Source organism: Haemorhous mexicanus, chromosome 1 (assembly GCF_027477595.1).
Source record: "Haemorhous mexicanus isolate bHaeMex1 chromosome 1, bHaeMex1.pri, whole genome shotgun sequence".
NCBI lineage: Eukaryota > Metazoa > Chordata > Aves > Passeriformes > Fringillidae > Haemorhous > Haemorhous mexicanus.
Window position 1 is genome coordinate 83,575,725 of NC_082341.1, and position 14,163 is coordinate 83,589,887.

Below are 14,163 nucleotides of genomic sequence, written 5' to 3' on the forward strand. Positions count from 1 at the left end.
AGCAGCATTGATGTTGTGATTAACAACAATAGCTTTTGACCAAGGTATTTAAGTGTAGTCACCTCTATCCACCTTTCACCCTCACTTAATCTCAATGCAATTTCACAAGTTCACTTCTGCTCCTGGAACAGCCTTCCCTAGCTTGTAAGGGTCATAAGGTCTTTGCTAGCATGAAAAAGAATCACCCATTTGGGATGGTAGATAGTTTTATTACTTCCTGATCTATGCAAATGAAGGAAAATAAGGCACAGGTTACAGGCTAGAGCCATGTTACCTTTCCTAAGTAGTTTGTTTGTCATCAGCCAAGACTCTAAGTATGCCAGAAGCCTTCACAAGCAGGCTGTATTTGTATGCAGCTTTTCAACTGCTGTAGAAATACTTGTATTGTCAAAATAGTGATAGGAAGAGGGTCTAAGAGAGGCTAAATTTTTGAAGGAGGAAGCCTGAAAAAAGGCTTGTATGTAAAAATCCTATCACCTTTCTGACTAGGTAAGCACATCCAATAAAACTTATTAAACTCTCACTACAAACTTTGCATTAATGTGGTGTTAATTATTGTGAGAGCAGCTCACTCTGAATGGTACTTACAAAGAAAGATGACAGCCTGATGGCTGTGTAAAAACAGTTTAGGTCTCTGCTGTACTGTTAGTGCATGTCTCCAAGTCCCAGTCAAGACAGGTGTTGAAATTTATTTCTTAGATGGCCTGGCTGATTTTAATGCAGCTGGTGCTTCATCCAATTTGCAAGAACAGTGACAACAGCTGTATCATATCTCACTGAGCCACAAACAGCTTTGAAGGCAGAGCTAGTGTTCAGAGCTGTAATGTGGCCTTTTACAACACAATATTGAAGGCAATTGATGTCAACTGATCTCTAGGTATCCCTAATGTCCAGCTTCTCTTCTTTTGCTGATGCTGCTTTTTTATTCCCTTGAATAACTTTCTGCTACATTTCTGGCTCCATAACTGCAGCAGTGATGCATACTAGAAGTTAGTCTAATGGTTAGAGGTTTAACCATTTTTTTGTGGCTTGACTTTGTGACTTTAGAGTACACACCTCACATGGATGGGATATATTCACTGACTGAGTCATTGGTTTCCTTCTGAGAAAGAACTTTGGCAGAGTAGTTCTGATAAAGGATCAGAAGTTCTGTTTGTGTAGTCCCAGCAGTAGATTTATCCTCTGAGTATTCACCTACTCAGTAGCAACAGAGACAAGTCTGCCATTTGAAGGAAGACTACTGCTATGTAGATATAGTAACATCGGACATTGTATTTCCAAGGTTGGTTTTTATTCATGAATTATTTTCCATTTTAGAATACTATTGGAGTACCAGTTTTGAGGAACATTGTTTTCTTCAGAGATCATTGCTTTTCTCTTTAGACAGGGCAATGTCTTATCATAAGACCAAGGACCATTTGCATTTCAGAGTACTATGGCTATTCAGTTGGAATTTTTCCTACTTGGTAGATCCAGAGAACTTCTTTGGTGTGGTTTATTTTTTTCACTGGTCTGACATACAGAGCAAGTAACTGTTTCCTGCCAGTTGCTAATTTATCATTCTTCGTCATGTGATCTCCCATTATGAAATATTTGTTTGACTTTTTTAAACATTTGTGTATTTGGAACAATCACTCAATTTTGGATTGAAAATATGGTAATAATAATAATTTAAAAAACTGGTATGGTTTGGCACACTATTATTTTGCTCATGCTGTAATTCATGGCATACTTTATGACATAGTAAAGCAGAATAAAAATGGTGACTTAGTTATGCCTTTCACGTCACCCAAATATTTGATAAATATTGTGAAGTAGTGCTTTACTTCTCTGATGCATTTATGCCTGAGTAAACATGTAAATGTTTATATATTCCCATGCATTAAGAAGCTTTCTCTTTTGTGTCCTTGGTTGAACACAAATATGTTATAATTAATTCCCAGTTATTTCGCTTTGTTTATTTGTGTTTGAAACTTGTCCATGCAGCTAGTGGATGTTTTCCTTTAAGAAAAGAGCCCGGTTTTATTGTTTAAAATATGGTCAGTTTTAATGCAAAGAAGTCTTTGCTGTGGATAATATTTAATAGAGCTCTGCACTGTCCATTTTTGCTACTTAGGACAGAGTCCTAAGAATCTTCTAGAACTACATGTTGTACTTTCACCTGGGATTTCTGCCAGACCCCTGGCATGGGGTTTCCTTTGAAAATTTTTTATGTCTTTAGCACTGAGGTCTGTGAAAATTGTAACGAAAACTAGACAGAAAATCATTTGGCTTTTTGAATGGTAGTTTTTCTCCTTTCTGCCCTATGAACATAGAATATAGCAAAATATCTCCATAATCCACTTGTGCTGGTCAATCTGGTGCTCTTCCATATTGTTTAGAATTAGGGAGCCTCCATAGTACTGCCTCAGGAAAACTGAGCTCCCTGAGTCCTTGGGCAGTCTGGTTAGCACCGACATGGAACCTGAAAGTCAAGATCCACATTGTCATTACAAGATATGCTCTTGCTTTTATTTTCTTGTGCTGTAAATCAGAGAGTAAATCTATTGTTATTGTTGACACATACAGTCATGCTACTTTTCTGTCTTTACAGTGTGGCACCATGGACCAGGGTTTGTACGTAAATCTGACTGAGAGAAATCTTCAAGATGCACAAAAATTCTTCTTAATGCATGAGGTTGTTCAACCAGTTATTCCAATTCCTTACTTCATGGAAGACAACAGCCGATTTTCCCATGTGGTTGTGGATGTTGTGCAGGGCAAGGACATGCTTTTCCATATTATATATCTTGCCACAGGTATGAATCTTCCTTGCTGGAATAACTGCAAAAGTTCACGAGGTCTTTGGGTCTTAATGTTCTGTTAATTACTTATGAAATACAAGGTGTACAGCACCTTGAACATCGGCTTTTCCTCTTTGACACAATCACCTATCTTCTACCTTTTCTAAATAGATCAATTTAGCCACTACAATGTCTTTTATGTTATTTTGTGAGCTCCAATTTTGGTGTCTGTTTCCTGTTCTCTTTGAAGCTGTGAAGTTTGTAAATCAAATCAAGCACTGGAAATTCTACAAACAGGACTTCCAAAGTGTCACGATCTTTTGTTTCACTTACTTAGTTAAAGGTACAGAGTTAAGGGCCCAAGACAAGACGGTTTAGGACTCTCTGATAAAGAAGTAACTTTGTAAATATCAAATACAAAGCTACTCTTTCTGTTTCTGAATTTTTTCTCAAATATATTTTCTTAACTTTGCTTTTTGTCTCATTTTTAAGATATTCATTATGCAGTTTTATACCCTGCCTCATTGTTTGCCCATTTATATGTAAGCTTAGCATGAAAAAAAAAAACAACTCTCCACTTTGTATTGTCTACGTTAGAGCTCTTGCCTTCTTGGTTCAAAATTTCAAAATTTAAAATAGTGAGGGTTTTGGAGAACTTTTTTGCAGAACAAAGGTGTCCCCAGCTAAGTCTGAAATACTAAATTGAACTAATATGTTTAAAGACTTAAGGCATAAAACTTAGGATAGTTCCTAAGTACCTGGACTTATGCACATTAGTCGGGAATAGTTCATCAAAGCAATGGTTTGTTAATGTTGAGTTTGTCTCATTGTGCTCTTTGGAAGCTGGGCAGTAACAGAAAAGCTTTTGATAGGTTAAAATATGCTTGGATTTGACCAGTTCTACTCAAAACAGCCGGTTGGTTGGTGAATCACAGCATTTTAAGTGAAATCATGCCAATACTAATTGGTGTTTGTATTGTAGAGGCCTCCTGACCAAACCTGAATTACTGATACATGCACTGAATTGGTTTTATATGAAGAGACTATTACTACATTGAGGGATATTTGCATTATTTACAGTCTTGGAAGCACCACGAATAATGACTTTTGTCATAATTCTGTCTTTAGGTTTCAGTTTCCCTTGGTGTGTAACCATTTACATTTGAGTCAGGAAGTGAGGATCTAAAATTTTACGCTTCATGGTTCATTAATAAATTGTGTTCAGGAGTGATTCTGTGTTCTTTTTGTGCTGCTAAAAAAAATATACTTCTTCTATGCTCCTTGTGATGTATGCTTGCCTTTCACTTTCATTCTTCTCTGTATGTCTGGTTTTGATCATTCATGGAAGCAAGGTACTTATCTTAGCTGGATCTTTAGTCTAAACTCTGCACATGCTTTCCTGTAAGTGGACAGTGTATGTTTTATAAGTGTGAGAAAGCATATGGTAAAACCCCCATTCTCTTCTTGCAGTTTTCTTGATGTAGTTAATTCTATTTCACATGTATTTCACTGAATCACAGTGGATTTTGTTAACATTCCTTTTACCCCAATGGAGTGTAAGTGTTCGGACTTATTTTCTAAGAAATATTATTACTCACTTTTGGTAAAATTTGTAGTTACCACATGTTCATATACAAATACCACAGGTACAGTGCATAAGTGTAGTTTAAAAATTCCAAGATGTACCAAATTACACAGAATCATTTATTTATATGTTAAGATTGTAAGAGAAAGGTGGTACTTTGCCTACTTCTGGGGTTCAGATTATAATTTCAGTTTCATTATATTGTTAATTTTGCAGCATCTTATTTCTCCTGAGCCCTGCCTTTGTTTATGTAGAAACTGTGGAGTAGTTAGCATTGAGTTTTCACCATAAACTGAATATAGTAAAAGATTACTGAGAAATTACCACTACTTCTGTAAACAAGAGAAAGTAAAAGGCAGTGACCTTAACTTTGAAAACAAATGATAATTTTGGAAATAACCCAGGTTTAAGGCTTTTGAATTTCCCCGGTGTCCAGCTTTACTCCCACATAAAATGTCCTCTAGCCCAAGCTGCTAACACTGTACAGCATGTGTGTATTTGGGAGAGATGAAAGACTGGGGTGACAATTACTACCACTCTGAGAATTTTTGTCATTATAACTTTCCTGATTAAATTTATTTGCATCATTAAAAGTGTTGGTAAATTAAACTTGGAATTAATTTTTTACCACAATGCTGCATCTTCAAAAAAGAGACAAAGTAATAAAAGATGACAAGCACCCTGGGGGTGCTGGTCAACAGCAGTGAAACATGATCCAGGTGTGTCCAGGTGGCCAAGAAGGCCAAGGCATCCTGGCCTGTATCAGCAACCATGTGGTGAGCAGGACCAGGCTGTGACCTTCATCCTGTACTCAACCATTGGTGTGGCTGCACCTTGAAACCTGTGTTCAGGCCCTCCACTACAAAAAGGACATTGAGGTGCTGGAGGCTGTCCAGCAAAGGGCAGCAGAGCTGGGGAAGGCTCTGGAGCACCAGTGTTGTGAGGAGTGCCAGAGGGAAGAGTGCCTGTTTAGCCTGAAGAAAAGGAGGCTCAGAGGGAAATTATCCTCTCTACAGTTTCCTGAGAAGAGGTTGTAGCCAGGTTGGGGTACATCTCTTCTCACAAGTAACAAGCAATAGGACCAGAGGAAACCTCGTCCAGTTTTGCCAGAGGAGATTTAGATTGGATATTAGGAAAAAATTCTTCCTTGAAACAGTATTCAGGCATTAGAACAGGCTGCTCAGGGAAGTGGTGGACTCACCATCCCTGGAGATGCTTGAAAGACATGTAAATGAGGGGCTTAGGAACATAGTTTGGTGGTGGATTGGTCAGTGCTGGGTTAACAATCAGACTGGATGGTCTTAAAGGTCTTTTCCAAGCTAAACAGTTCTATGATTCCATGACCTGAGGAGCAAGAGTCTAGTGGGCATTCTGTCCCTGGAAAAGTCAAGGAGGATACCTGCTTGGAGCACACTTCTCTTGGCACATGATGGAGAAAAAGGTGATTTGGAACATTTAACATGGATTGCTCAAGGGTTAAGCTCATCTGAAAATCTGATTACTTTCTGTTGTAAAATGTCTGGATTTGTGCATGAGGAGAAAGTAGTACCTCAACTTTAGCAAGACTTTTGACACTGTCTCCCATGATATTCATATATCCAAATCAGGATATAGGGTCCATATGGGTGGGCAGCTGGATCTATAAAACCTGCTAGGATGTCAGGCTCAGAGGGTAGTTTTAATGTGATGTGTAGAAGTGATAAGGAGCCGGGTACTGTCCTATTTGACATTTTTAATCAGTGACCTGGAAGAGGACAAGGAGTGCGCTCTGTCATGTGTGCAGGTGGCACCCCACTAGGGTACCAGTAGTTACACTGGAGGATGTGCCTTCCAAAGGACTTAGGCATGCTGAAGGGATGCCATCACTGCAAAGACAGCCAAGAGCATCTTGGGATGTATTATCAGGAGCACAGCCAGGAGATCAAGGGAGGAGGTTGTTCCCCAGTTTTGGCCTCCCCCAGTTCAAGAAGGACATGGATAAAATGGAGGAAATTCACTGGAGAGCTGCTTTCTGTTGGAGGCTGGAGCACCATGCCCTAGGAAAGGAAGTGGAGGGAGCTGGCCTTGTTCATCCTTGAGGACAAAAGGCATTGTGGGGAGCCTACAGGGAGTTTACATGTAGAATGGTGACATGCTCTTCACACTGGTGCATGGTGGAAAGACAAGAGACAACAGGCAGAGAATTTCAGACTGGATATAAAGAAAAACTTTCTCATTTCTAGGAAAGCCAAGCAACAGGTTGTGCAGTCTCCATTCTTGGAGGTTTTTGAGACCAGACAGCAACACAGTCTCTTATACCTAGCTGTCTTTTGAGCAGAAGGTTGGACTTGAGACCTTCTGATCTCCTTTCCAGCCTGAATTATCCTGTGCCTATACTATGCCAGTATCATGTCAAATTGATTGGGCTAAATTGCATTTTTATTCAAGGCTGTTATAATAGATGCCATTGTACTTTCTGCTGCCTCTAAGGAAGTGCATTCAACTCTGATGTGAGTTCTGCCAGTATGCAATTTTCACTTAGCAGTGTAAAGTAGGATGGATCCAAACCATGCTGTGAGAGATGTACACTACATAACTTTAGTCGTTATAATTCATTCCAATGTTCTCTTTGTGCATTTTAAAATGCACAAAGTTTCAGTGGAAAAGGAGGCATACAGATTGGATTTAACAAAAATGAATGTTCTGCTGTCTTTGTTGTTCAAAGCAAAAATCCTGGTTTTTTAAACAGATGGCCAATAGTTAAGAGAACGTTCTTTTTCTCACCTACCCACCCTGTTGTTAGAATACAAATATTACAGGGGAGAATGACCCAGGGAATATAAAAGTATAATCTAATTTGATTAAACCTTCAATAGATGCAGTATTACTGATGTAGTATTACTTTAGGAGAGACTGGGAGTAAATAAACAAATGCATTAATCTGCCGAGTCAACAGTCTTCATTTCCTAAACCTTTGCCAAATCATCATTCTGCTAGGAGATTCTGGTGTGCTAGGGCTTAACAGCTACTGCTTATGTAAAAAATATGCTTTGGAACTTTGGAGAAACATCTTAATCTTTCACTGTACTGACTTCTAACACAGAATGAAGGGATATATCAATTCCTGCACATTTTGTGCTGCTGGCTTTAGGCGAGAAGAAATCCCTGGAACAATTTTCCATGATTTAAAAAGGAAGATCAAAGAAAGCATGCACAGATGAACTAAAACATTCATGATGTTCTGAGCTAAAAACCATCTATAACAATACATGAAATGTAGAGCAAGCTATATAAACACTAAATATCCTTAAAACTGTCTAAGTTTGAAAGGCCTCTTTCTTCATTTAAAAAAAAAAATCCAATCAATATATCACAGTTTGTTTCTCTCTCTTTTGTCCTTTCTCCCCATCTTTGTATTTCTTTCCTCCATTTTATTTCTTCCCTACACTATGAGTGCCTAGGTGTCCCATGGTTAAAAATGTTGCTGATAGGTTTTTTCAAAATAGGATGCTGCAGCAAGAGCAGGTAGCCCTTATTCAGAGGACTTTTTCAAAATGTATTTATTTACTCAAATGAATAAGAAAATTATTAGATATAGTGTCTAGTTTGAGGGCATTATGAACATATAATGAACTTGGGAGTTCAGAAAAGGTAATACTTGCCCTGTCTGGTGAAAAACTATAAAGGCCATCCTTAAAAACTGCTTGGTGAAAAAACTCCCATGTTTTTTTTCTGTTTTTCAATCCCACTGCACAGAGAATGTCCCTTCTGTATGCTGAGTAGAAGTGGTATATGCCCAGTGGTAGATCTCAGTTATTGGGATTTATAGTACAGTATTGATGAAATTGGGGTAGGACTGACCTAGAAAGAGAGTATGAAACCTGAAGCAAGATTTATTGTTGGCTACATTGCATGTATCTAAAGAGTGAATTGTTCACTGAAGTGAGCCACAATTTTTATGCCAAAAATCCAGGTTTTATCTGGGGCTTAAAGGTCACTGGAGGATGTTACAACAGGTTTCCAAAAAGTTCTAAAAATTGCAGGTAGCAGTGCTGAGAATAATGACAAAAATAATTCTGATGAAACACATACAGCAATTATAATGAACAAGTGGAGAGGTTTCATGAAGAAACTTCAAAAGATATTTTTGGAAAATGCTGATAGAATTTTCATACATTTGCCTTTAGAAGCGTTGAAACAGGTAGTAAATATCCACAAATGTAACATTTTTTTCTTACGAAGCCCTGAAACTGTAGACTATACAAAAACTAGTCCAAATCTAATAAAGATATTTGGAAGTTTGCTTGAAACTCAGTTTGGGAATGCCATCATAACAGTTTGTATTTCTTCTATTTGTCTTTCTAGATGGGAGTAAACTGATGCAAAGTACTCCGTGATATGATTCCTTTGTGATTTTTTTTACAGTTCCATATTGTAAATTTTCATTTGTAATCAGTACACTTCATTTTTTTCTAGGAAGCAACCCAAGGTCTTAGCAAGATAAAAAGTTGTGTGTGTTCTTACTTAAAAGTCTCTGATGAAATATTGTCATTTTCCTGTCAGACTACAGCTTCTGATCTAGTGTCTAGCTTTCACAGTTCAGTACACATGGTGTCAGAATATATGTAATATCTGTGCAGTTGCTATCCTAAAAGTTATAAGCAAAGATATGTGTTTATATATGTTTCATGCATGGTGGAGAGAGCAACAAAGCTTAAGTTGGCTGCATTTTTTCTAATTTAGTGCTATTCCTGACTGCATTATCTTAAGTGAATTGAGGTTCTTGGAAGTAATTTGTAGATAATTTCTGTAGAAAGGAGATACAGACTTTTCATCTCAGTTAAGAACCACTTTCTTCGTCTAGAAATTACAATATGAATGCAATAACAACAGGGACCAAAGTAGTTGTAATTCAAGTCAGAAGTCAACTGTGAAAATAATAGTCTATTTGTATGGATTTATCCTTTCTTGCTCAAAACCAGAAACAGTGAAATCAGAGTACAAGATGGATAATGGAGCATATACACTGTGGCACACAGTTGTCACTTTTTAAAAACCATTTTTCTTTTGTTGTTACAGAAAACACAGTTATTTTTATTTTTTATGCCTTTGCTTGAAAAAGGTATAGTGTGCTTTTACAGAGTTGTAAAGCACCCTTGCAATGGCTTTAAAACTATTTCCCTGTAAGTTGTTGCCTTCTGGCCTTATGCAATGCCATTTCCAGTACCTTGAAGGAAGGATACTCATCAGTTACTTTGATTGGGAAAGGTGGTGCATGTTGGAAGACACCAGTGCTGATAGAAATGTGATGATCTTGAACATTTGTTTCAAAAAGTCAATCAGGGAGCAATACAATTAATAACCTTACTCTCTTCAGCTTTTGCAGTGACACCTATTTATGATAAAGGAAAACCCTACTTTAATTGGCAGTTTGTTTATATTGCTAATCTTTTCAGGAAAAAACTCTGCAAAGTTTTAAAAAAAGATGTAAAATATTGTATTGTTTTGTCTTGAAGAGTCTAATGATCACTGTGGGATTTATCCTAGCTTTTCTAAGAAGGCTTGCTGTATATTTCTGCTAGCATATTTATGTCCTTTTCCATGAAGAATATCTCTAAAGGCAAAGGAGGATAATGCAAAACTTTGGTTTTTTTCTATGTAATTTAACAAAAGAAACGTTTATTTTTCTCTGTCTTATGTATTGTGTCATCCATACTGGGCTAAGTGGTATTAAAATGGTACTAAATGAGAGTGGCTACATCTAAAATCAGGGCTACAGAGTTATGTATTATAATGTGTGGCTCCAGACGATCAAACTGGGCATTTAAAATGTCCAGCAGTACTGATTTCCCTTGGCTTTATCACTGTGTATAGAGATGAATCATTCTGCCAGATCCAGTTGGTGAGCTTTCTTAATAAATAGATGGCTCCAACTAGAGCTGGTTAAATTATTCATTGACAGCAATTTATATGTGAGAATTGAAGCCCTTTATTTGGTTCACAAATTACCCAGCACTGATTTGTAGTCATTTTTTGTTATTATAATCAACCCATAAATAGGTCATGATTTTGATTAGTTTGTTTCTGCTATTTGCTCATAGAGTTTGTTCATATTTTAGTTATCAGGTTCATGAATTGTCTGCTGCAAGTAGATGGTGTTCTGTTTTCTCAAGGGACACATTTAAGTAGGAGTAGCCCTTTTTTTCTGTTCACAAATTATCATTATGTCTTTATAATTGCCCAGCTCTGTCAGATAAAGGCTAGAAATAAATGTCCGAAGAACATACAGCGTGTGCTGCCGCTGGAAATCAGAATTGCTACAAGAAGAAGCTACTGGCTGAAGAACAGCTGGCTCTCCTTGCATGGGAGTGAGATTAATGTGTGGGCCAGGGAGGGAAACAGATTGTAAAGAGCTGGAGACAAAGTCTCAACCTTCCATTAAAAAAGAACAGCTCCTCTTTGTCATAGTGATGCTGAGCTTTCAAATCCTGTTTGACTACTTTATAAACTTAGAATGGCCAAGTAGCCTTTCCTGCTTCCTTTTTTCTCTTTTTTTTTTTTTTTAATATCACTTCTTCTTCCTGAAGAAGAAACCAGACTTGACAACCCCTGTGGTTATTTTTTATTAGGTAATTAAAATGCAGAAAATATGAAGCTGTGAGCAAGAGAGGTATCTTACGTGGTGCTTAGTGTTGTCCCGCTGTCTTCAAAGCTAAGATCTATTGTGGTCTACACCTACCTTCAAAACTCTCATTTTGCCCCAATTGGTGCACTGCCAGTCAACAGGCTTGGTCCTAATTTTGGAAGCAGTGTTGGAATTAGCCTTATTTTGGGGTGAAATTTGATCTTTGTACCAACTGTGTAGCCTTTCTGTGAGTATACATTACTCAGGACTCTTCCTGAGAGATGTGGAGAGGAAGCTTTCCCTTTGAAGGGATTTGACTTTGTCACAGTCAAGATTCATGTTGTTGAATCTTCTTTAGAATATTCCACAGGGCCTTTTACTTAAAAAAAAAACCCCAAGCATTTCTTTTAAGGTGGACATGCATAGGAATGATTCAATAAACCCATGCCAACTAAAGAAGAAAGTGAAATAGTTAGATCATGGGGAGAAATAAAAGTTTGAACCTTACATGAAACTCAACTGCGACCCTAAAAATACCAAAGTTGGATCACAAGTATTTGTCCATGACATGTACAAGATTTAGTGTGAGGAAAACAGTCATTAAATGGGATATTCTACTGAGCTCCTGGTTTTGTTGATGCTTACAAACTTCTTCATTCTGCATAATTTTTCCTTGTAAACCTCAATAAATCCAGAGATTTACAACTAAGGATTTACAAGCAGTGGCACTAATAATCATTGGCATTTTTTTCCCCTTGCTCTGGTCATAGGACATGGCAAATCTTAACAAGTTAAAGAATTTCTCAATAAAGATCTGCCTTACTTTGTTATGTGTCTTGTCATTCATCAAAATGTGAAGATGCTTGATTATATTTTTTTGTGGTATTTGTGTAAAAATCTTGTAACCTGCAGGTTATATCACAAAAGATGAATTACATTCCATGCATTTTACTTTATTCAAGTCATCATGTAAGAGTCATAATATTTGGAGCAAAGAGTTACTTCTTTACAGATTAATCCTTCTAATTTTTAGGGTTTTTTTTAATTTTTATTCCTTATCCCATAAACCTTGGAAATTTTGTTCTATGGCTCCACACCTTTAGGAGGAATAGTGATGACTGCAACCAGAATAGTGGTTACATCACTTTCCTAGGAAATAGACAAAGATTTTAAACTAACAAGCTCTGTGAGACTTTCTGGTTACTGCCAGATATCCTGGCTCCTAGATCATTATATAAAGAATATAGTGTAATATGATTGTATGTGTTGTGTTCTATCACCATGTACTGTGGCTACGACTACTTTATTGTAGTAGGGAGAGTAATGAGATGAACAACTTCTGGTGAGAGGTTCTGATATTCTTCTCTCTAATTCCAGTTTTGTTTCTGTTTCTGTCCATTTAATTTCCTATTTATTACTATTAGAAAACAAAATCAGCATCATTCTTTCCTCCTCTATTTCTCAGCAAAGGCTGTGTTTTACCCTGAAATTGCTGCTGAGGTTCTATTTGGATGTATGTACTGGGTTTGACTCATCTAAGGACTGAAGCACAGGAGCATGTGCTATGCAAACTACAAATGAGTTTGAGTAGAGGACAGTTCCTGAAACTTTCTCTTCAGTCAAGTTGGTGATGCTTCTGGATCCGCACAGTAGTCAATTGTCTTTCTGACACTTCCAATAAAAATAACCATATATGACTTGGTTAAGAAATCAGGCAAGATATGTTGGGGGTTATTATCTGACAAATAGTGTTCTCTACTTGTGCATCTAAATGCTTCTTTGATCTGGGCACTTAAAAATTTATTCAGTAGGAAAGCACTTTTGCATTCATAGCGTGTGTTGGGTCCTACAAGGTATTTATTGTTTTGGTGGTACAAAGTAAGGCAATAAAAAATAATAAGAGTGGTAAGCACTCCCTGTCCAGTCAGATCCAATCAGAGTTTATATATCTCAACTTTGGAAGACTGGCAGGGATCCAGTGCTTCTATTGAATAGTAATTTTTTCCTTTGAGCACAGTGTGGCATTCTTCACTGCTGCTCTGTGTCAGATATCAAGTCTTAAATCCCACAAATCACTTCATCTTGCAATTAATATCTGTATTTATTACCTACTCTACTTTAGTAGAGCACATCTCTCTTGAGACGTGCTCATCTCCATTATCTGAGAAACCCAGTCCTAGACATTGATTAAACATTTTAGATCGCTTCAAAATTTGACTCTTTTCTCTTAATGAGAATTTTATGGGAAGTTAATATAGACTTCTTTGTTTGTTTAGTAGTCAATTTCAGCAACCAGTAGCAACCTTATAGTTTTATTTCTTTGTCTTAGAATCCAGGATATTGAAATTGCACGTCTCTTGACAAAAGTAATGTTTCCCATTTAGAACCATAAGAACTCTTTTGTCTTCTTTGCCTCAGGGCTTCATGTTTTGTGTGTGTGTGTGTCATTTTTAGTGCAGTAAAGCTAGATTTTGCCAAAGCAAAAAAAGGTACTGTAATTTCAGTATATTGCCAAATGGGCATTCTCTGGGATTGGTTTGTCTGGAAGTACAAACTAGGTAACCAACTGTCTACTAAGTACAACCTTCAGTACAGCCCTAAGCAGCCCTTTCATAGTCATTTCTTCTGATAGTGTTGTTTTGAAAGAAGGATTCATGTCCAACAGACCAAAACATTTGAGACTTCTGAAGACATCTGATGGAAATCTTGGTACTGATAGTCTCATAGCACATGCTCACAGGTCAGTGTGCATATTGGCAGCATCTGTTTGATTCAGATGTAGTAATAAATGTACAAGCAACACTGATAAATATGTACATTTTGTTTTGTCCATAGGTTTGGTGCCCCAAAATGGTCTTGGTATTCTGTGTAATGTTGAATCTGACATCCATTCCTTTTCTAAGCTGGAAGAATGTGTCTTTTTGTATGCCAAGTTATTTTAGTGTGATCCAGGACAAAAAAAAAAGTTTTACTGGCCTTCTTTGAGGATGCTTACATCATTTTTCATGATCTGGGTGTTTATTTTTATTCCTGAGTACTTTTGTAGACAGAACTTAAGTAATTTAAATAAGAATTCAAAATGAGAATATTGTTTGGTAAAATCAAGAAATGTTTGCTCCATGTTGTTACAAATCACGCCTTGATCTACCTAGCCAACTTGATATTTCCTGACACCTCCCCAAGGAAAAAAA

The 14,163-nt window shown here is 37.1% G+C and overlaps 1 protein-coding gene across 10 annotated transcripts in view; it reads left to right on the forward strand.

Annotated features, from left to right (window-relative positions):
* The window catches only part of SEMA5A (semaphorin 5A), a 320,230-nt gene that overhangs the window by 199,081 nt on the left and 106,986 nt on the right, over positions 1 to 14,163 (forward strand). For all 10 annotated transcript variants that reach the window (XM_059854936.1, XM_059854946.1, XM_059854910.1 and 7 more), the window contains one exon: positions 2,594 to 2,798. In XM_059854936.1, the coding sequence (XP_059710919.1) occupies positions 2,594 to 2,798 (205 nt within the window). The remainder of the gene's footprint in view (positions 1 to 2,593; positions 2,799 to 14,163) is intronic.